Below are 22,252 nucleotides of genomic sequence, written 5' to 3'. Positions count from 1 at the left end.
ATTCTCTCTCACTCTTTTTCAGTTCTTCTTGCCTTATTGGCATCTCTTTTCTTCTTGAGGGATAGTTTTGGTGAAATAAAAATTCCATTTGCTCTCGATTATTTATTACCGTATAATCACAAAAGTTGCTATATCAAGGCAAAAAAAACGCCTTTTAAACATCAGCTAACAGTAAATTTTGTCGAAATTAAATTGTTAAAGTAAAGTACAAAAATAGCCCAACAAAGCTATAGAAAATATATCTACAGGGGGTGGTTCTGATTGTTTAACTATACCTTTAAGCTGCCACATAGTGCGAACGAAACACCCTGTAAAAAGATATTTTCCATAGCCCCATTTTGCTGAAAGATTTTTTTTCTCATAATTTCACCGTCTTAAGTTAAAGAGTATACAATTATTTAATTCAATATTATTCACAAGTGTGTATATTTAGGTAAGTTTAGGAAAAATTGTCTTTACGGACATTTTGCAGTTTTATACCTAAATACCCACTACTATGAATAATATTATACTTAAACTAAGAGCAATTATTTATCACATCCCATCTGAAAATAACAAACCTAAAAGCACCACACAAATCTCTCACTATAATCAGCTGCCTGCAAAACCTTAGAAAACGACCCGGTCTGTTCATTTTTACCGCAAAATTAATGAAAATCATCACTAATGGATACATTTAAAGCTTTTTTTTAAATCACATCTAGGCTCGGCCAATTCATACCGGTACACTTTGATCTCTGAGAGTTTGCAGGATTTCCTGGCTGAAATGTCGAATGTCCGGATGGGCTGTGCCGAAATTAATCAGATTAGCTAGGAGAATGTGTCCGCGTTCTTCGTACAGCATTTGACAGTACCGACCAGCTAAAAAATAGTGATTTTTAAGTTTAAGGTGTAAATATTAGGTGAAAAAGCATTTTAAAATCCTTGGGATAACAATTAAATAAAAAGAAATAAATAAACAAATTTTACATAACAATGCAGGCTAAATCATTATCCTCTGTAAGTTAAAGAAAAATTACGGTTACTAAAGAATGAGACAGTGATGAACATGAGTATCTGCTTGTCTTCAAAATCATCTCATTTAACTCAAATGAACCAAATAAAGTGATAAAAAAATGAAAAATGCAGAAAATTAAATTTAGAGTTGTAAAAGACATGACTTTGATAATCCAATTTTAGAGCTTGCAAAACTGCAAATGTCAGTTGACACCTGCCAAAACAGTTTATACAGTTAAAATTTGCTAAATTAAATTTAAACGGTTACAAAAGCTGTAATCGTAAAATAAAAAATCGTAAAATGCAATTTTGGACTTGCCACACTGTAAAAGCTAGTTGACACCTGTTAAAATCAGTCACGTGACTTTTAAAATCTGGTTTAAACGTTGAAAATTTATTAAATTAAATGTAGGTAGTTTTTTTCTTGGCAAATCCTTCCCCCACCTCCTTTTCTTTTGAGAAAAACTTACCAAACGAACTACATCATATTTAGCTGAACACTCCGTTTAATAATAAACTTACGATTTTTACTGCAAACATGATTGATGGCCCATACCGCCCACAATTGCGCTTGATACTCCATATCAACCCTGAGCAGAGGAAAGAAAGGTTTGAAACTGCGATAGGCCACCATTTCGCTGTCCGGAACTTCCCAATGTGAAACGGCAGCGGCCAGAGCCTCCAGCATTTCAGTCCTTTTTCGTGCGGTTACCTAAAAAAATCACTTTGTTGCTAATATTTGTTACTACATAGTATAAGAGAGTTCGTTTACTTTGCATGCTTTCCAGGCCTGTTCACCGTCTGAGGTCAAATGAGCTACAATACCAGCGGCAAAATAACTGACATCGATATTTTCCGATTGTAAAAGTTTAAATAAAGAATCGACCAAATCGTTTGTCAAAAGCTTCTCCCGTAGTCGTATCACTTCTGCTATGTTGTTTAATAGACCTAAAACCCTCCGAGTTAATTAAATAAACTACCAAAAACCAAGTAACAAAAACCTAAAACTTTGGTCTCAATTTGGGCGTTTCCTTTGAATTTCTGCAACACTCGCAGGTAAAGATGGCTGCCGCCCTGCTCTAAAAACACGGAGCAGGTGGCCGCACTCTCGTCCGTCAAGTTCCACAAAGCGCTCAGAGTGAATTTCAAAGTCATGTCCGACACCGAAGATTCCACTCTGCTCTGTACCATTGAGAGCAATTTGCGCATATACACCGGCCTCGCTCCCAGTTCTGACGTCTCTTCTGTTGACACCTTTTCAAACAGTTGAATTAAACAAAAACCCCCAGACCAATATTGCTAACCTTAGACGCTAAAATACTACAAATTGCCACTGCCATACGGTTCATGTTGAGATCCTCAAAGCCGCACAAAGCATCCAAAACTAACCTAAGTAATCATACAAATTTCAGTTTATTAAATACAATTATCATTAGGAAACTAACTTAGCGCATCGGAATCTGTCAAATGTCACCTCTTGTAGAATACGGTCACTGCATAGCGTCAACAGGGAATTTTTCTGCAGTTGAAATTCGTCCGGAAACGTTTCCATCGCAACTAAAGTCAGCTCAACCCCTCGACTTAATGTTTGAGGATGAATGTGTTTACTCAGTTCATCGCGGGTTAGATTGTAAAGGCATGCAGTAGCAGCCATTTGAACTCCAAACCTATTTAAGCCTATCATTCACTAACACATTTTTAATTACTAGACAACCATCACTTACCTACTAGAATGAGCTTCCATTCCAGGCAATACAAATTTAAAAACATCAGGTCTAGCCTCAGAAAATGAACTAGTCAATTGAAACAAATGATACAAAGCTTTTTGCATGTAATTATATCTGTACTTGTAGTACTGTAAAGTCAATTTAATTTGTTCCTCATTCCCTAATCCTGCTATTTGCAAGTTTGGGAACCTTTTCAAAGAGCTTGGCTCACAAAATACTGGCTCAAACGTCACTGAGCTTAGCACCATACCTGCTCAACATAACAGTCAGTTAATAGGAACTGAAATTGACCAGCACCAGCCACACTGACCTACAAAATTCAGCCTTGGATGGGTGTCTATAAAAGCCACCAGAGATTCCACAGGAATTAAATCTTTCCAACCTGACACATCTAGAAATTCCAGTTCTGGTAGCATATCAGAACTGTCCAGTAGCTCAACAACAGGTGTGTCCTGCATCTGTTTGTCTGCTTTCTCATTGAACAAACTAACATCCAAGAATTTTAAATGAGGTAGCTGCTTTAAAGTTGGTATGAGATAATCACTGGCACTTAACATGTCCTGTCACACACAAATTTAAATGTATACAACAAAAACCCAAAAAACCCTCAACAACAACTCACACATAGTGACAGACTAACAAGAGTAGTGGATAACATCTCCAGAGACCTTATATCTTTGATACCAGTCCCAGATATATCAAGTTTTTGTAAAGTTTGCAAATCCTCACAAATGATTTTAAATGTGGCTGGAGTTAGGTCAATAAAAGACAAGTTAAGACTTCTCAGGTTCTTAAGACTACGCAAATGAGTCAAAAAATGAAAGTTGTTCATCTCTATGCAAGGACAGTAGGCAAAATTTGCTGTCCGAAGATTCTCCAAAGACCAGTCACTTAAACAATCTTAAACAAAACCATTAAACATATTTCATCATTTTTCATCATTCAGCTTACCTAGAACATCCTCAATATAAACATTGCGAAGCTTGCTGACTTCTAAATCAGTAATTTTATGCTGCTTCAAGACCTGCAAGCCACATTTAGTGACTTTACAATTCTTAATTTTTACTGACTTTAATTTGGTGTTGTGTTCTGAAAATATGTTGAGAGTGGCATCACACAGCAACTTCTTTTCCATCATCTTATTCATCAGCTTTTCAGACACTTGTTTAATTAGAAATATATCTGGGTCCCGAAACTTGTACCTTTTGTCACTTCTTTCATCATCATAACAGTCACTGCCTGAATGATTTTTAATCCTGTTTAGTAAATGTGTGTTGTGATAGTGTAGTTTATTATATTTACCTTCTATGTCAGTAGTCCATCCATCCTTTGTCTGTATTTGTGGCTCAATATAAGCTAAGATATTATCACAGACCACATTTAAACATGTTTCTTCTAGAGATATTGGACTTTCGTACATTTTGCTAGATTTTCCAACACTACTAGATCAAATACGGATTATTTTCTTTCTTTTATAAATAAACTTAAAATTTATAAGTACTGTTTGCTAGTTTTATAATTTAATTTGAGATCAGCTGTATGAAGAACATTAAAAAAATCATATCAAAAAGTCAACAAAAAGAAATACATGAGTTTGAGTGAAAGGATTGACAGATAACGTTTTTAACTAAAAGTTCACCAGTAAAATTACAGAGTTTGCACGTGACTATCCTATTTGAGAGTCTTATTAACACCACATGATCTTTTAACTCCAGATAAACAAACATGTCTGCTAAATGTTATGACGTTAGTCCATTTACTGTTTTTGTTTACATAAACATAAACATAATTTTTACAGTACATTGAAAAGTATGGTAAAATGAATGTTTTTATTAATATTTAATTAACATCAACATGTTGTTTGACCAAATGTCTGAAAGAGAATGAGGGACCTTAGTTGTGTGTGTTGCATTTGTACAGCCTCTGAGTCTTTGTCCTCTTTGGACAGTGATGATGAAAACAACTTAAAATTCTTGAAAAAGTTAACACTGTGTCTTCCTAAAGAGGTAACTGCCCGGTTAAAAAGCCTGAACTGAATAAACTAACTATAATATCAATTTCAGACATGGAAACCTCAGTACCAAATTTGTCGGGTGTGTATAACACAACTGGACATTACCTATCATTTCATACAGTGTTGTATAGATAGTGAACAGCTTAGACAGAGTAATTCTGTTGAAAAGTTAGATAGAACTGATGATGATGAGAAATCCATTAAGAGTAATGGCAGTGTGGTCGCACAAGAGGAGAATTTTACATGTAATAACTGTGGAACATCTTTCCAGCAGAAAAAGTACTTAAGTCAACATATTTTTGAATTACATAGTAAGAATAAATATGATGGTGAGTGTAATAATGTGGAACAATCCTGTTATAATACACCTTGTAATACTCTCCAGAAGTAAGTGAGTTGATGAGTAGAAAAACAAAATAAAGAAATTGATTTGTTTTCAGGAATGAAAGTTTAGAAATTGTTGATGAGGTGCTGGTAAAAAGTGACCCATCAGTGGATGAAGACGTAGATAAGGAGAATACTAGAAAGTGCATTGTGGCCAATACAGACCAAGATTTAAAATACAAATTTGAGGTTCAGTCTATTAAAGACAATGCTAGTGATACTGAGGCTGAAGTTACTGATTTTGGCAATAATGATCTTAACAGCTCTTATAGTGAAAAATCTGAAGTACTATCCTATCTTGAAATGTAAGGTATTTTGTATATAACTTGAAATTACAGGATGATGATGATGAGTCGGATGATGGATCAACCAAAAAAAAGGTGAGAAAGAAAAAACAACCTCAAAAATGTAAGTACTGTGAGGAGGTGTTTAAAAAACGTCTAGATTGGCTTAAACATGTCCGCACTAAACACACCTTTGAAAAACCTTATTCATGTGATCAGTGTGATTCCAGCTACAAAAATCGGTAAACTAGAACTGTCGTTTGCAGTTTCTGGTTATTACAACTCAACTTTGTTTAGGTACAGTCTTCTGATTCACTCAAGAAAGCACAAAAACGAAAAACCCTTTATATGCGCCACCTGCGGGAAGAGTTTTGTCTCATCGGCGGATTTGAATCATCACAATAAAATACACAACAAAGACCGCGCTTATCCTTGTCCCATATGTGAAAGAAGCTTCAAAACTCACAGTAACTTGCGCACACACCGGCTACAAATGCATTTAGACCCAGCAGAGTGGAAATTTCCTTGTAATTTATGCGATAAAAAATTCCCGATAAGGGGCAACTTGGTGAAACATTTGAAACGTCACGCGGGAATCAAAGAGTTTGACTGTCACATTTGCCAGAAAAAGTTTGTGAACAAAGCGGAATTGATGCTCCATTTGAACACGCACACTAATCAGCGCCTGTTTAAGTGCACAATTTGCGATAAGGACTATAAAAATCGGGAGGGACTGCGCCGGCACATGAAGGTCGTGCACGATCAGGGTAATTGGAAAGCGCCCAAAGCGGAAAAAAAATATTTATGCCCCATGTGCCCTAAAATATTTGCTTTCGGCAATAAATTACAGCGGCACATTTTTACGCATACTGGGGAGAAACCTTTTGAATGCGATTATTGTCCTAAAAAGTTTATAGATAATTACAGCAGGAAGGTACATTTAAAAAAGGATCATCAGATGGAATTTTTTAGCTGAATGGTTTTTTTTTTCTATTCAAAAAGTCTGTAGATGTTCTTCTACAGGGTGGTCCAGTTTTAAATGTCAATAATTCACCAATTGATAGCCCATCAAAAAATAAGTTAACATACATTATGTTATTTACCTGAAAAATGCTTCCCAAGGAAAATACAGTCCATAAAAGTTTCTTGTCATAACTGTCAGACCCTGTGGTGTAAAATACAGAAAGAAAGTTTTAATTTTTCTGCCTTATTTTTTACTTGTTCAATTTGACAAAATAAGTATCTCATGATTTGAAACTTTGTTTACGAGGTAATTGAGTTGTTACGTTCAAAGACCCAAAACCAACCCAACTTAAAAATTGTCTAGAAAACGGTGAAAATTGACTTAAAAAAGTGTCTTTGTAGCCAGTTTTCATAGTTTTCAGACAAATATTGAAAGACTTTAGTTTTGAAAATTGACTTATTAACCAGTAAATTTACTTTGAAACGGTGAAATTGGCTTGAGAGGCTTAAAAACTGTCTTTGTAGTCGGTCGTTATATAGCTTTCAGATAAGTTGAAGAACTGTAGTGAAAATTGACTTGTAGAGCCATGAAAAACTACTTTATCTACAAATTCGCACATTTTAACCTTGAAAATTGACTTGGACACCAAAAAGTGACTCTGAACCAATGAAAAGTGCTTAAATTTGCATTTGAAGTAAGTTATTTTCATAATTTGGACTCTCTGGACTGTTTTTAATGCTTTAAAACTGCTTTCAGCTTGGAAAATCGAGTTTTAGGGTTATATTCACCAAGTTTTTGACATAGCAAACTTAAAAAACTATTTTTACATTTTTCATAGGCTTAAACATGCCATTTCACGCTTTGTCAGTATTAAATTGACTTCTAGAGGCTTCACTGTGCTTTAAGACTGTTTTTTGACTATTTTCAGTGTCAAAAATTAACTCGTAAACCTCACAGATGACCAGATTTGAATCCTTTTGAAACATTTTAAAATAAGAAACACAACAACCCAAGTAGACATTTTTGAATAATATCCAGTGAGCGTAGAAAATAAAGACTATCCCCCTATATCGACGCGACTAAACAATTTTGAAGAATGTCATTCACATCACATAACGAGTAGGTACTCATTTCATAATTACTTGTTCCAAATTTGATCAAAATTGGTCCAACGGTCTGACAGTTGTAGCAAAAAACGATTTTTTAAACTGAACTGTATGTCAACTTATTTTTTGATGGGCTATAGATGAATTATTGATAAAACTGGACCAACCTGTATAACACTACATTTTTGGGTGTTTTAAGAAACATTTTTATATTCCTTCTTATTTATACTATTCTTATCAATTGACAACGAACATTAATTTGATACCTGTATAGATATTTTAATACCACTTTTTATTTTGTATACTTTTATACCATTTACACCAAATTTTAATACTACGTTGTTTTATTGATCACCCTCAGTTTACCAGCACTTTTTAATTCCCGAAAACAATTACTGGTTGTTTAGAACATGAAAAAGACTAACAGAACTGTATTTTAGCAAACTATATTAAATTAAAGGACAGTAATGTATTATAAATAACTAGTCTTAGTAATCTACACTTGAAAGACATTTTTTGTTGCAAAATGAAGAACAAAACTAAAGTCAGGATTTGTATATTTTGAGAATTGTCATTTAAGAACACTCCATGGTGGCCCATGAGTTTGAACTCTCATTAAAACTAGGAACTTGCACAGATGAGCCTGCATTTCCGGTTTGAGACGTGCTGTCTTCTGGGATTGTCTCGCCAATCTCCGCGTTGCCTTGCATCGTTTCCTGCGCGTTTGGTTCTTCCCAGTTGATTTTAAACCTGGTTACTCGCGGTTCAGACGCCAAAATATTTCTCAGCACCTACAATTATTATAATATTTGCCGCACATGTTTGTGGAAGAAAGCGATAGTTTACGTTTTCAAATTGTGGTGGACTGGGTGGGTTTTCCTTCATTTCCTGGTCCTTGTATTCGTTATTTATGAAATATCCTACTCTAATAAACTCTTGTGCGCGGTAAGAACAGGTTAAAAGGACTACAGTTACACCCAGAGCGTCGTTTTCGGGTATTCTGGACACATTAGGAGGGTCCGCCTAAAATGCAGTACTCAAGAAAAAACAGTAATTTTAAACGGGAATTACAACCCACCTGAAAAACAAACATGTGCTTTCCTTCTGGAATTGGTCCAACATAGACAGAGTCCAAAATTTGGTCATATTCTTCTGATTCAGCAGAACCAACGTAAATCATTTTCCATTCTAGATCTACATAGAAAAAATTATCTGTTTCAGCTATTATACAATGTTAAGAAATGTATGACATATTATGTTGACTTTTATTAGGAATTAATCAACTAAAAATAGATTTGTGAGAAGTTATATTTAAAGACTGCACACTGAGAACAATTCTAATTGTGAGTAAAGTGTTTGTGGTGCCGATAGGTTTCTTCTTACAGTCTTATGAACAGTACTTAAGAGGCACAAGTCACACAGATGTGTAATATGGTTTAAACATGCTTGAAAGCTTATCTAAATATTCTGAACTACTTCACTTGTCCAGTCTATGAATGAGTTAATCAACCATACCATGAGTAGTGTTTATAATTGGAAGAACTCAGTAGTCACTTACCTTCCTTCAGTTCTTCAATACATTCAAATGTGATTTCAAACTGGAATGGATTCAGAAAGGGACTGGGATTGTCCATAACGGTAATATTACAAAGCTGGACTTTTGCCATTATTATTGTCTAAAATCACAATCACTTCTCAGAACTCGCTAGAATTTTTACAGAAAGTGTTACTTGAATTGTGGTACTTGGCAGGTTAAAACTCAATTGTGCCTTGAGGAATTTATACGATAAGACGTGAAATAGGGGCAAAATCTAACTTAAAATGTAGTTGGTAAAAAAAGCAAGGCATTAACCAGATTGCACTTAAGAATTGAACACACAAAAAATAACAAGTTTAAGCGGGAATTTTTCTTCTTTTTCTTTAACTGTCAAAAAACAGTGTAACTTTTGACAGATGTCTTTGTCACTTCTATATTCGGTCACTGTTGCCATTATAATGTAAGGTAGGTTTGGAAACTTGCCAACATCGCTAAATTGCTGTTGGGTGATTGACAATGTCAATAATAATAAATAATAACATCAACCAAAGGGCAAAAGGGGCCCCCAACTATTTACTTGTTGATAGTCAAAACAACCGATCAAAACCATGCAGTCGTCCTCGTCTCCATCAACTTCACAGTTAAACCTTTTGGGACCTCCTGAGGAAAAGCAAAACCCAAAATTAGAGGATCTCCCTGATTTGGAGGATGATGAAATTTCCCAACACATGACCCAGTCCTACAGTGAAATATCTGTTAGATCCGAAAATTTAGAGGTGCAAGATCAGCCTGCTCTGGACTTAGATTCAGTAGAAGTAGATGAACACTTTTGTAACCAAAGGCCAGTTACTTTGCACTGTAAACCACTCATGGATAAGCCCAAAAGGCCTTTAGATTTTGATGGGACTGTTCGAATTGAAGGAAACATGACACATTTTGTTGCTGAAGATTTAGAAACTAAAATTAAACTATCCAGTCCTGTGGCAAAGAAAAATGGTGATTCAGTTGGTACTTCAAGAACTGGAACCCCAAATACATTGTACAGGCAATTGTTAGATCCCCAACTGGGACAAGTTAATGTCGCTCTCATTAATGACCTAGAATGTGAGGCTCAGAGAATAGCCACATCAGTTGATAGTTTGATAGAAAATTTGAGTGGGATTCTGCACTCCATCTCATCAATAACTGCTGATAATGTGGACATTTACAAAAATGCTGTGGCAAAAATGTCTGATTCCATGGATGGCAATATTAAAAGCATGTACACCATGATGGCTAAAGCTGAAGAAATCACCCAAAACATTAAAAGTGCTGAAGTTCAAGCAGCAAAGATAAAAGAAATTAAGAAACTTGTTGATTTATTTGAATCCTTTGTTTAGTTTGAAGTTGTTATTTTATGAATTATGACTAGGTAAAGATGATCTCTTGTACATTAGAATAATGTAAATGAAATATTGTAATTGATAATCAGTAATTTATTTGCAGCAGTTACAACATTTTTGTTTTAAATCCAAACAAAATAAGAACATTACCACTACATTGCATAATCATAAACATTCTAACAATTTTGATAGTTGTTTAACAATATCTAATTCATCAAAAACAATCACAAAAATCAAATAAATACCACACTCTAATATTTCAGTTTACATAAGAAGTCCAATATCAGAACATTTTGGTATCACTGATATCATTAATGCCAGCTTTGCACTACTTAAGTGAGAAGGAGTGTCTGTTGTAGTCACTGAGTCTGAGTCAGGCATCATTTTGTCAGCAACATGTTTAAAGATTTTACCATCTTGATTAACATAGAAAGTTGAATAGCCATCATACCAGTTTGCCACTTGATCAAAGGATTCCTTTATTTTCCAGAATTTAAATTTCCAAAATTGAAACATAACTTTAACAGTTGATATTCCTCTTATTCTCCACCTAATTCTGACTGTACCATCTTCTGGGTGTTGAGTAATTTTCAGAATATCAAATTTAACATAGGCAAACTTGAAATGTCCCACAGTTCTAAGGAAAGCAACTTGTTTTGCATAGTTCAGTAAGCCTACTGTTCTTAAATTCCTAATATTATCCTCAAACACTATTTTATCATCATACAAGGAATAATCAAGAGGTTTTACAAATAATTGTGGTAGAGTTTCTGCTAATGTGTTATATACTTGCATTAGTTTATCTGGGGAGGGCCTGCCCTCAGAAACTCCTGACTTGCCATCAGTTGATAGAACTTCCGCCACTTGAGGCTGGTTGCTTGAACACAATCTATTGATTGTAATTTGTCTACCAACATTGATTTTGGATACCACATCACTTGTTACTTCTCGGTTATCAACTGGTAGGCTGACTTCACTAATTTTTGGGTCTTCAATCTTATACTGCGTTTGGACATTGCTTAAATACTGAACAATTTGACTAGTAAAGCGGGTTTGATGGAAATGGCTTAAATGCTTTGAGGTTATTAAGTGACCTGAAAGTCTTTGAATATATCCTAATGAGGGTGCCATTTTCACAATCAAAATTTACACAGATCGGTAAGTATAGTCTGGTTTTCTTTAATGCATTTTTCTTGCTATTACCCGTGTTAAATAACGTTATTATTTTAGTTAATTTTAAATTTGTGACCACATTTCACTTTTTTCTTCAAAAAACTGCTGATATTAAACACGGCTTATGATTGGTTGTTAGCCGGTCAGAACGTTCTGTCAACTCTGTGTAGGTATAAATTATATAATCACGTGATAGAGTCCAGCGTGCAAAGTATATGTCACGTGGTCTACACACAACACGATTGAAGATTGAAAATAAAAAGTGTCGTGCGTCCACTGTCATAACAAACGTCAAAACACCCGAAAAATCGAAATGCCGATGCCGATTGTCCGCCATTATGCTTTAAAGAAAAAGCTATATTGGAAGTCCAAAGGAATTTTAAGAAATTTCCCTAGATAAAACGGCAATCTCAAAATCAGATTCGTGCCGAGGTTATCCCGAAGCTATAAACAAGGTAAGACAGGCAAGTTTGTGTCCTTTAAAGTGAAAGTAACAGTTCCTTTTCATCGCCAAGCAAAAATGTGCTCATGTATACAGTTTATAGTCGAAATGTCCGCCAAGTTCCGTTCATCATAAAGTAGTTCGTATTTGCAAAGTATACGCGAAAGACTGTCAAGTAGTTTGTGCCGCGGAGTAAAGAAGTTTAAAGTCTTGTTAAGTAGTATTGGAATTATAGTCTTACTGCAAGATGATGCTGAAAATTTTCTTTTTCAAGTGTTTAAATGGTAACAGGGGAGTTGGCTCTTCTCAGGTAAGATCTAAGCTACAAGGGTTCCACCAAATGACTTTAAAAAAATGTTGGGACAAGTTTTTTTCTACTGCTTTTTTAGTTTTTTAAGGATTCCTCTGTTTCAGGTTAAATAATGTTAATACTAAACTTTTGTATCAAAAAGGATCAAACAGATTGGAGATGGTCATTACTTTGTTAATTTAGCAGTGGTGTTTAAATTATTATTAGTCAGTGTTAACTATTACGGCCGCTCCCATCTGTTTAACATACCATTTGGTCTTGCATTTGTACAGGGTGATCAAACAATGTTAGGTAACCTTTCCTCTAGTGTCCAAGGCAAGGATATACCTGACAGATCTCATTTGTAATATGGTCACATGACTATTGCATTTGTTTACAGTGTAAACATCAGCTGTGAAATGTCACTCCAGTCACTCCATCTAGAACTGAAATGAATACTGCTACTGTAGTAATTTTTTTAAGATTATGCATAAAGTAGTTATTTTGATTTTTTGATACACAGTAATTTTAACTATATTACATATTTTGGCTTACATTTTACGAAATAATTCTATAGTGCTTACAATAATTTGTATTTAAATATTGATCACTCCCTGTATTAAAACAATGTTTTTTTTCATAATTGTTTAACTTTCCGCATTTTACATTTGCCTTGATATTTTCTAACTAGTAACATATTCTCAGTTTGTGCCATTCCAGCAATGGAGTCAGAAGACTCTAGAAGTGGCTCATCTAGTAATGAGAGTGATAATGAGGATGGCAGACATTCCAGATCTAGGGCACCCAGTTGCCCTCAAAGTCCTGGAAGTGAAACTGGAAGACCTGACAGGTATGTTTATTAATCATTTTATCTCCATGTTAACACTGGAAATTTCAAAATTATACAAAGGAACTCCAGGATAAGAACAGAGAACCTAGAGCATTGATTTGTAATAGTTCTCTCTTCTTAGCATGGAATTTTTAGGTATACAATAAAACTTAAATAAAACAAAAGATAAATTTGGTATTTTTAGACCTAGAAGCCCTGATTCAGCTCCTAGTCGATCAAGATCAAATTCGGTAAAAAGCAATTCTGCAACTCCAGAAAACAAGTTGGTTAATGGTCCTAGAAGCCCACCCAGTCCAGACAGAGCTGGTTCTGTAAGCCCATCTAGGTCAAATAGGTTAGTTTATAAACACGAACTCTTTTTAACAAACAAACTTAAACCAAAACATTTCTTTGTAGGTCAAACTCGGCATCATCTTTTGAAAGGTCGCCGTCTCGCAGTGACAATGGTAGCCGACCGTTGACGCCAAAATCTGAGGCGTCATACGCCAGTCCAAAACGTGGTCCAAGCTCGCCAGCTGAACCGCCTGGAAGTCCTAAAAATTCACGACCAAGTTCGAGGGTATTTTAACCTCAAACATTGTTGCTTAAAGGTTGATTATTCAAGGAATACATTTCAGTACTCGGACAGTGACAATAGTTCGATCAGGTCAAGAAAAAGGAGTTCTAGCAGATCGTCTTCACGGAGTTCCAGAAGGTCACGAAGACGTAGTGCGTCATATTTTTCTGAGGCGGGCAGTAGAGACTCTTCGTCGGCGAGACACAAAAGCAATGCGACGACAGCTGATACAAAACCAGAAGATATTTCTGATGGTAAGTGTGAGTGTCATTTTTTGCTTTAATTAAGTAAAAATATTTAATTTAAAGGTGACATGGAGTCAGACCAAGAAAGACCGGCAAGTCCAAAAGAAAAACCAGAAAAAAATGAACTTAACATTTCACACGAAGATTTATCGGACGTATCCGACTTGGAAGACTCCATAGGAGAAGCGCATTCAGAAGATGAAAAAGTTAAAGAAACAAAAAAATCGCCGACTCCTAGTGATCGTGCAGAGCGTAGCAATTCAGTAAACGACAATGAAACCAAACCTCCAGCTCCAGAGAAAAAGGTTTGCTTGCACTCCCAATAGGGCACAGATTAAAGGTACTAACATTGAATCTGAACTGCAGCAGTTTGTGGATACCACAAGGACAGACGAAGCCGAAGAGCAACTAGATTTTGAAGCAGAAGATGGTGAGTGTGAAGACGTCAAATCTAAAGACGGAGATAAAGACGACAAAGAAGAGGGCGAAGAGGACAAGGAAGAAGGCCTAGCTGCGACTAAAGAAGAAAAAGAATTGGAAGAGGGTGAAGTGACTGACGAGGACGACGCTAGACCTGAAGAAACCGAACCTAGACCGGTGTGTCGGTTTTTCTCGCGAGGTGCATGTACCTGGGGAGCTAGCTGTAGATTTCTGCATCCTGGAGTCACAGACAAAGGTATTAAATTGTAGATTAATGTGTTTGCAGGTGATGCTTAAGGTTGACTTTGCAGGTAATTATACGATGTTTGATATGGTACGGCCCATGTTGCCAGGCGAGTATGGAATGGGCCGGATGATGGATGATAGAATGTATAAGCCGGAAGCTACGTTAATTGAATCGGCTTGGGAAAGAGGTAATTTGATACGTTTCTTACAATGTTTTTTGTTATTTTATTGTTGTGTGAATTCCAATTAGGTTTAAGAACTGCAAAGGAAATGTTGAAAAAATCGATGAGGAGAAAGGAACAAGACATTGACTTTGAGGAGAAGAAAATGAATCTCAGCATAGCTCAGGAGGAATTTGATAAAGAGAATGGATATTATGGAAGAATTCCTTCTCCTGAACCAAGGTGACTGTCCTACATGCATTATTTATTTGTAAATTGAATTTATTAATTTTTCGTAGATATGTAAGACACATGCCCGAATTCGCAGCAAGACCACCCCCTGAAGAGTATTACGGCCGTAGACCGATTCCTTACGAACCAGAATACATGCCGCCCAGACGTGAACATCCCCGACCGTACAGGGAAATGGGACCCCCGGTTCGAGGTCCCCCTCCAGAGTACTATCAAGCAAAATTCGAGGAAGAGCCTCCGCCGAGAGTGCACGAACGCACCGAAGCGCGCAGCTCCGAACGTCACGAACGGGAACGCAGAAAACCTAAACGAGAAGTTATCGGTTAGTTTCTATTTTTTTATAGTAGTTGAGCAGTGTTTTGTGAGTGATGGTTACAGTTCAACGAGCCGAAAAGGAGGACAGGCCGACTAGAGGTGACGAGTGGCAAGATCCCTGGATGCGATCCAAATCTCCAGGACGCAGAAAAGATCGCAAAAGGTCGTACAGTTCAGGATCCAGTTCGTATTCAAGCAGGTACGTTAAAGCTTTCTCTTTTCTACCTGTGAGGAAAAGTAACACTTTTATATAAACAGTTCGTCAAGAAGTAGCACGGCCACCAGCAAAAGCTCCTACCGATCCAGATCGAGGTCTTCCTATCGGCGAGATAGGTCAAAGTCAAAGCAACGGGCCGGACGTCACGTGTCACCATCCGTCATAGTTTCAGAAAGAAAGGCGGCCAATGAGAGGGCGGCATTGATGAATCCACCCGCCCCCAAGCGACGAGCGCCATCTCCAGGTGAGTTTATCACTATCATTGTTACTTTCATGCGGAATTTGTTTCATGCTTCTGTCGTTTTTGGTCGTATCGAAATTGTTGCGTCACATTTCGGTATTTACTTAGTAGGAGGCAATGAATACCCTTTAATACAGGGTGTACGAAATACAAATTGTAGTGTTTCACTATTTAGGACGGTTTTGACAACATTTTAAATTTCACGATTGCAACAGTAATGTGACGCAGCAGCACTAGTGAAATGAAAAAAATATTTAAATAGAGCATTTTTCTAACCGATAGCGTTTCCGACATTGACGAAATACATAAAATGGAAAGGTAACGGAGTGAAGCTGTTTAAACGGAAATTGTCGTCGTGGGTGTTGTTCTAAATTGTTAAAAACACGACTGAATTGTGATTAGTATATTAAATTAATCTGTCACCAGATTTAACACATTTATGTTTGATGATGACCCTTTTAATTTTGTTAAAATTTCAGTTTCTAAGTTACACTGCCTATGTATTTAAAGCAAGAGTGATTAATAAAAAAAATTACTTTAAAATGTAAAATATTGCTTTTGCAATTAAATGTGAAATTGTCCTTGCAATATTCCAATAATTGTGATAATTATACGAGTCAGTCGTGTTTTATTTATCTATTTACTTAGACTTGCACACTAAAAAAGCACGTGTATATCACATTCATTTTTAAATTTTCACTTATTGGCGCAACATGTTTATGGTTATAATTCATGACACTTTGGTATTGTGTAAAACAAAGGGAGGATTTATGATTGATGCAGGTTTTAGGACAATAATAAGTTATTCTGAAGACTCTCATTAATGTCCTGATACCACTAACAATCGCAACGTCAATTGATTATTATTCCTCCATTAAGGTTTTGTAAGTTTTATTAATAAAGGATCGTTGTTCTGTTCTGTTCGAACTAAATTCGTCTGATTGGTTAGGAATGATGCGTGTGAGCGCCGCCAATCCACCCGCCCCCTCAAAAGACATAGACCGCGCTCGCAACAAGTTGGCAGTGGCGGCGGCTTTGGCTCGAGTAAAAAGTCGAGCAAAACGCTCGTCCAGATCCAGTTCCGGTTCGAGTTCTGGCAGCTCCAGCGATTCTGATAGCAGCGAGTCGAGCAGCTCATCCAGTCGCAGCAATTCACCGCCAAGTCGTGACGTCAGAAAAGCTACAGGTAAATAATTAATCACTTCCAGCAGGTGTAGAGCTCGAATCAGCTAAGAAAAGGCCACAGGCGTCATCAAACGATGATGTCACGATCTCTGTACGTCTCGCTTTAAATATTGCTGCTCTCGTTACTTTCCAAGTTGTTGCAGCCAGTCAGTGGCGTGCTATTACTTTATCAGTAAAATGAAACATTTTCGTCGTTTTTAATAAAGAAAATAAAAGACAACAAGTTTTTCAAAGGAATGGAAACTCCTTCTGCTTCTTTCTTCATAAATTGTAAGACGTTACTGACGATTTTACGGCCTTGGCTGTATATGATAACACCTTTCTTTCCAACCCTTTTGAAAGACATTTTGACAAAATAACGTTTTTTATTCATAACACTATGTGAACTTCAACTGCGACCATCAACAATACAACCAAAACACCAGACTAAAACGGAACCTAACCTAACCCCCTAAGTCTCCCTGTCCGCCACTACATTTTATTAAACTTGGCAACACCGTTTAGAGTGCCGGCTAGTAAAAGCATATAAAAAGGTCCAAATGTCCCTGGCCGCTGCCGCATCTGTTTTAATTGTGTCCAAGTAAAAACCGTACTACGTTGCCAAGTGGCTTTTTGACCGCTTAACAATATATTTTCGGGAATATTTTAATAGGACGCCTCTGATTATATCTAATGCGACGGCAACTGTAGAAGGAGAAAGAAATAGTTTTAAAAACTGCGTCATTGATGATGCGGTGGCCTTTTCTCATCTGATTCGAGCTCTAGTATTAAAGATGTTTTAACTTGCAGAACTTGTTAAAGCAATGGACGCGTTAAAAAGCGCTCCAACTGAAAAAACTAAAATTAAACTGACATTGAAAAATCCACAAGGACCGCGCAAACCGGACGTTTCCAAAGTGGAACCTAAAAAACGACCGGCCACTTCACCGCCAGCTAACGATCCGAAAGCGAAGAAGGCCACCTCCAGAAGGGAGGAACTACTCAAACAATTGAAGGCGGTCGAGGACGCTATAGCTAAAAAACGGTCAAAAGTGTGAGAATCCGCACAATTTGAGTTTTTTAAGCAAAGTGTGCATCGAATTACGCTCGTTTGACACAAAAAAATAATTTTCTAGGTCGTACTCGTAATAATGGGGCGGCGATTGTAGAGCCCCAGTTACTGCTTAGTTAGATATTTGGTTTCCCTAGCAGCATTCTGCTTGAAAACCGACTTGGGATAAGCATTACATTACTGTCTTTCTTAATTACTACAATAAGGACACAATGTTATTTTCGTATATTGCTGTGTTAATGGTTATGAAATAAATTCGTATTTTTATTTACTGTGTTTTCTGTCACTCTTCTGCTTTAATATCAAAAATATGTGGAAAAATTAGATTTGCTTAAGTGATTTAAAAATAAATAAAAATTTTATTTTTGATACAATACCTATAAAAAAGTCAAGTCTTAGTTCGAGTATAAATACAAAAATCAAACAAGGTTTCCTGCAGGAATTAGGACAAACTTATCATCGCTTCCGTCCTCATCAAGTCGATCTGCGTGTTCTTTTTTCATGTGACTTTTCCGATAATAAACATCAGCAAACTTTTTATCACAATAGTCGCACTTGTACGGTTTTTTCCCCGGTGTGGGACAGCAAATGTCTTTGCAGCTTGTTGTTGAACGTAAAACGTCTGGGACACAACATGCACAAAAACTTTTTTTCCAATTTTGGCGCTTTCCAAGTGCCCAAATCGTGCACGATTTTTAGGTGTTTGTTCAAACCCTCTTTGTTTTTGTACTCTTTATCTTCGCACAGGTGACATTTAAAGTTTTTCTGATTCGAATGGCTCATAATGTGTTTGCTCACTTCCGATTTGTTGAAAAACTTTTTACCGCAAATATGACAGGAATGGTCTTTAACTCCGGTGTGACGTTTCATATGAAGAGTCAAACTGCTGTTGATTGGAAATCTGCGTTCACAAAGCTCACAAACATACTTCCAATCTTCAGGTTGGGTGTGCTTAACAATTTTGTGTGTTCTCAATATGCTTGTGGTGTTAAATCGTTTTTGACACATACCGCACTCATACTCTTTTTTGTTTAAATGGATTTTGTTGTGATGAAACAAATCACCGGAACAAACAAACCTCTTACCGCAAGTACTACAAATGTAGGGTTTTTCGTTGTTGTGGTTTCTTCTATGCACTAAAAGACTGTGGGACGTGGCAAAACTGGCATCGCACAATTGACATTTGTAGGGTTTTTCAAATGTGTGCTTGGAACGAATGTGGGCCGACCAATGCTGGTGTCGATTAAATTGTTTTCCGCAATATTCGCAAGTCAGAGATTCTGGTTTTTTAGCGCGTTTTACTTTCTGTTGTTTTTTTGGTTTTTCATCTTCCTCACTCGATTCGTAGGCGGCATCATTGTGGGAAAAATAGTCTTGATCAGTTTCATCTTCTTCACCTTTTACTTCTGACTTTACTGGATCTTCTATATCGATATTATTGTCTATTTTTGGATTTTCAATTTTGCAGGGACCACCTAAAAAACGACTTGTTAAAATAGTTTAATAAAAAAAGATATATCACTTATCTAATATGATTGTTCATTTCATTGATTTTACATTTGTCTACTTTTCACACACTGACTCCCGATCGTTTTGGCGCTCCATGCAGAGCAAATTTGACATCAAAATGACATAATTTGAAAGCTGGTTTAATTACTGTTTTGTTAAAATAATCCTGATGTCACTTAGCTCCAAAACGAAGGGAGGCACTGAGACGTGACAAAAACGTAATTTGAGGGTTAAATTATGGTTTTCTCACATTGTGACTTTACAATCATTCTGGTGGCTGCATAGAGCCTCAAAAAGAAAGGAACTACCTTTTGAACTTATTCTATTCAGAAATTAACAAAATTGAACTTTAAGCTCAACCTACCTCCATGGGTTTTTTCATTAGAACTCAAGTGAGTCCTAGTAATGTGGCTTTTAAGAAACCGTTTCTGCTTAAAAGTTTTTTGGCAATTGTAACATGTAAATGTTTCAGTATCAAACTGTTTCTTCTCACTTTCAAACTGTCGTAGCTTCTCTTTACGCAACTCATAACTTTTTTTGCATAAATTTATAAAGCTGTAAGCTATATCCACTTTGTCAGAGCAGTCTTTGCAAATAGCCAATGATTGATTATTCCATTCCTACAGATAAATATTCAAACTGAACACATATTATTCAAACATTTTGATATTATTGCATGATTTTTGCAAAATTGTTAATACTTTTTCAACTTACTTGTTGGGGGTCGCAAACTGACAATTTTTGACTGTACTGAATCCCATTAGAGTCGCTTTCAGTTATACGATAAAAATCTGATTTTTCTTCTAAACAAATGCAACAAAAATTATGTAAAATTTCCATTTAAATAAGAATGTAAAATTGATTATTTATAATTGTATTTATTTACTAAAAAATCGGCAATTACCTATAAACAACAATGAAGTTGGAAAAACTCTTCTTAATCTGGTTGTCAACGTCAATTTCCTGTGTGATTATTAATAGCGCCACAGATGACGGTACACCTCTCAACTACTGAAAGCCACATTATCGTTATTAAGCATGATAAATATACATTGTGTAACATTCACTTTCATTTACAATGTAAGTGAGTTTAATTTAAAATTTAACTGCAATAAACTGATTTTAATTATTGGAGTTAATTTATGTAAATTGTAGATCAAGGTATACACATCTACAGAGTACTTGAATATAATTTAAATACCTTTTAACATGTGTCATCGTTCACATAAATTTACATGCTGACCGCATTACTTAATTAAATTAGTGGTAAAAGTACAAGGAAACTAATTCTTTTATAATTGTTTGGTACACTCGTGTCTTCTAAATATCTGGTTAATCATTAACGGTGCAGAACTTTTTTTATTTTTTAAGTCTTTATTTGTATAAATTAATATGGATGTTTATAAGTTTGACGCTGATTTTCTTTACCAGTTTATCAACAGTTATTATACTTTTTTCATCAGTTATTTAGTATAATTTAGCACTGGAAAGTTACGCCACTGACGTTATTAAACGGTCAAGTATAGTTTATTGATGTACCTATTTGACCATTACGCGCAACTGTTATAGTCAATAAATACACTAAACTACATCAGAAAGCTGTTCATACTATAGTTTTCCACGAGTTAACAAATTTGAACAAAAATGTGTTTTAAACAACTGGTTATTTTTCAAATACTGTCATTAACTGCAATCTATGAGGCAGTTATTTTGCGTAAGTATACAGTTACTGGTTTTAGTATTTTTTGTAATTTTGCTTAAATTTCAGCTCCTGAAATCCAAAAGTGTAAAAAAGCTGATCCAAAATTTGGAGAATGCATGTGCCAAAGTATTCCTCAAGCATTGCAATTATTCAAAGATGGTAATACAAAGTGGGTTAAATGGATTTGTTCTAAATTTGCATTTTTTTTAGGTTTTAAAGAGTTGGGTTTCCCTAAACTGGAACCGTTTTATGTGGAAAAACTCGAACTATCCGCCGATTCAAAAAAATCTGTTCGACTAAATCAGAAATACGAACATGTTTATCTGTATGGAATAACTAATACCAAAATTAACAAATTCAAGTTAATAGATGAGCGCTATTTTTCATTATTTTTTTTTGTATTTTTTTTATTTGTTAGGATGACGGATGATGGTACTAACTGTTTATGGGAAATGGAACTTTTCAGTCCCAGTACTCGAATGGAAGCCGATTACGAGTTGACTGGTCAGGTGTTGGTTTTTCCAATTAACGGACATGGCAAATGCAACGTTACTATTAGTGAGTTATTATTGTTGACGCTTTGCAGTTATCATCAATTTAATACTAATTACAGACGGTATCACCGCCCAACATACAGCAAAATGCGAGCACTACATGAAAAAAGGCAAATCCCACTTAAAATTATTAGACTACAAGTTAAGTATGAGTCCGCAGAGTTGCTACTTTGATTTCCCCAATATTATCCCTGGAAACGAGCAAATTTCCAAAGAGGTGGGAAAAACGGTGAACGAAAATTCCCTGGAAATATTCAAAGATGTGAAGGGAGGATTTGAGGAAATGCTGTCCAGACTGCACGAGCGTTCTGCCAATAATGTTTTTGCGAAAATACCCGAAGATGAGTTGTTTTTGTCTTAAATTTGTTTTTTATATTAAATTACTACAAAAACGAGAAGAAATTGTTTTTTTAGCAGATTTTAGAGCAAACAGTTACTAACAATTGGATA

At 35.8% G+C, this 22,252-nt stretch overlaps 8 protein-coding genes across 12 annotated transcripts; 4 read left to right on the top strand and 4 right to left on the bottom strand.

Moving 5' to 3' along the window:
* Positions 1-87: 87 nt before the first annotated feature.
* LOC145726521 (protein zyg-11 homolog) lies at positions 88-4,288 on the bottom strand. The gene is made up of 11 exons (XM_081975647.1): positions 4,026-4,288; positions 3,675-3,962; positions 3,346-3,623; positions 3,034-3,283; positions 2,721-2,973; positions 2,442-2,663; positions 2,301-2,385; positions 1,998-2,250; positions 1,769-1,944; positions 1,519-1,708; positions 88-861 (listed from the first exon to the last, which is right to left on the bottom strand). The coding sequence occupies exons 1-11, from the start codon at positions 4,141-4,143 to the stop codon at positions 716-718; spliced, it is 2,259 nt and encodes a 752-aa protein (XP_081831773.1). The 5' UTR covers positions 4,144-4,288; the 3' UTR covers positions 88-715.
* Positions 4,289-4,441: 153 nt separating this feature from the next.
* LOC145726527 (uncharacterized) lies at positions 4,442-7,809 on the top strand. The gene is made up of 5 exons (XM_081975657.1): positions 4,442-4,729; positions 4,787-5,124; positions 5,178-5,406; positions 5,460-5,647; positions 5,703-7,809. Exons 1-5 carry the CDS (start codon positions 4,607-4,609, stop codon positions 6,379-6,381), a joined length of 1,557 nt encoding a protein of 518 aa, XP_081831783.1. The 5' UTR covers positions 4,442-4,606; the 3' UTR covers positions 6,382-7,809.
* A 96-nt stretch (positions 7,810-7,905) lies between these two features.
* asf1 (histone chaperone asf1) lies at positions 7,906-9,331 on the bottom strand. Its single transcript, XM_081975673.1, has 4 exons — positions 9,034-9,331; positions 8,554-8,669; positions 8,322-8,498; positions 7,906-8,266 (listed from the first exon to the last, which is right to left on the bottom strand). Exons 1-4 carry the CDS (start codon positions 9,140-9,142, stop codon positions 8,051-8,053), a joined length of 618 nt encoding a protein of 205 aa, XP_081831799.1. The 5' UTR covers positions 9,143-9,331; the 3' UTR covers positions 7,906-8,050.
* Positions 9,332-9,475: 144 nt separating this feature from the next.
* On the top strand, positions 9,476-10,506 carry BORCS6 (BLOC-1 related complex subunit 6). The gene has a single exon (XM_081975665.1). The coding sequence runs from the start codon at positions 9,621-9,623 to the stop codon at positions 10,389-10,391; it is 771 nt and encodes a 256-aa protein (XP_081831791.1). The 5' UTR covers positions 9,476-9,620; the 3' UTR covers positions 10,392-10,506.
* Positions 10,473-11,693, bottom strand: LOC145726533 (uncharacterized protein C6orf136 homolog). The gene has a single exon (XM_081975664.1). The coding sequence runs from the start codon at positions 11,523-11,525 to the stop codon at positions 10,659-10,661; it is 867 nt and encodes a 288-aa protein (XP_081831790.1). The 5' UTR covers positions 11,526-11,693; the 3' UTR covers positions 10,473-10,658.
* Positions 11,694-11,861: 168 nt separating this feature from the next.
* LOC145726518 (uncharacterized) lies at positions 11,862-18,304 on the top strand. Of its 5 annotated transcripts, none has more exons than XM_081975642.1 (14): positions 11,862-12,022; positions 13,019-13,148; positions 13,333-13,482; positions 13,545-13,707; positions 13,766-13,958; positions 14,013-14,254; positions 14,316-14,625; positions 14,681-14,803; positions 14,866-15,019; positions 15,076-15,350; positions 15,407-15,542; positions 15,602-15,804; positions 16,751-16,987; positions 17,776-18,304. In XM_081975642.1, the coding sequence occupies exons 2-14, from the start codon at positions 13,021-13,023 to the stop codon at positions 18,021-18,023; spliced, it is 2,562 nt and encodes an 853-aa protein (XP_081831768.1). In that variant the 5' UTR covers positions 11,862-12,022; positions 13,019-13,020; the 3' UTR covers positions 18,024-18,304. The 5 variants fall into 5 exon arrangements, with proteins under 5 accessions (XP_081831768.1, XP_081831771.1, XP_081831767.1 ...); XM_081975645.1 differs by having other exon boundaries at positions 11,866-12,022; positions 13,004-13,148; positions 14,319-14,625; XM_081975641.1 differs by having other exon boundaries at positions 11,867-12,022; positions 13,004-13,148.
* LOC145726529 (uncharacterized) lies at positions 18,299-20,452 on the bottom strand. The gene is given in 4 exon segments (XM_081975658.1): positions 18,299-18,603; positions 18,605-19,512; positions 19,911-20,166; positions 20,261-20,452. Coding segments are annotated over 4 exon segments (1,437 nt in total). The 5' UTR covers positions 20,387-20,452; the 3' UTR covers positions 18,299-18,456.
* A 646-nt stretch (positions 20,453-21,098) lies between these two features.
* Positions 21,099-22,204, top strand: LOC145726536 (protein takeout-like). The gene is made up of 5 exons (XM_081975667.1): positions 21,099-21,260; positions 21,315-21,407; positions 21,459-21,609; positions 21,667-21,806; positions 21,862-22,204. Exons 1-5 carry the CDS (start codon positions 21,191-21,193, stop codon positions 22,161-22,163), a joined length of 756 nt encoding a protein of 251 aa, XP_081831793.1. The 5' UTR covers positions 21,099-21,190; the 3' UTR covers positions 22,164-22,204.
* The last annotated feature ends 48 nt before the right edge of the window (positions 22,205-22,252 follow it).

This window comes from Ips typographus, linkage group LG3 (assembly GCF_016097725.1).
Source record: "Ips typographus isolate SLU linkage group LG3, UJ_Ityp_2.0, whole genome shotgun sequence".
Lineage (NCBI taxonomy): Eukaryota > Metazoa > Arthropoda > Insecta > Coleoptera > Curculionidae > Ips > Ips typographus.
The sequence above is the reverse complement of the archived record's forward strand: the minus strand, read 5'-3'. Positions and strand labels throughout refer to the sequence as shown.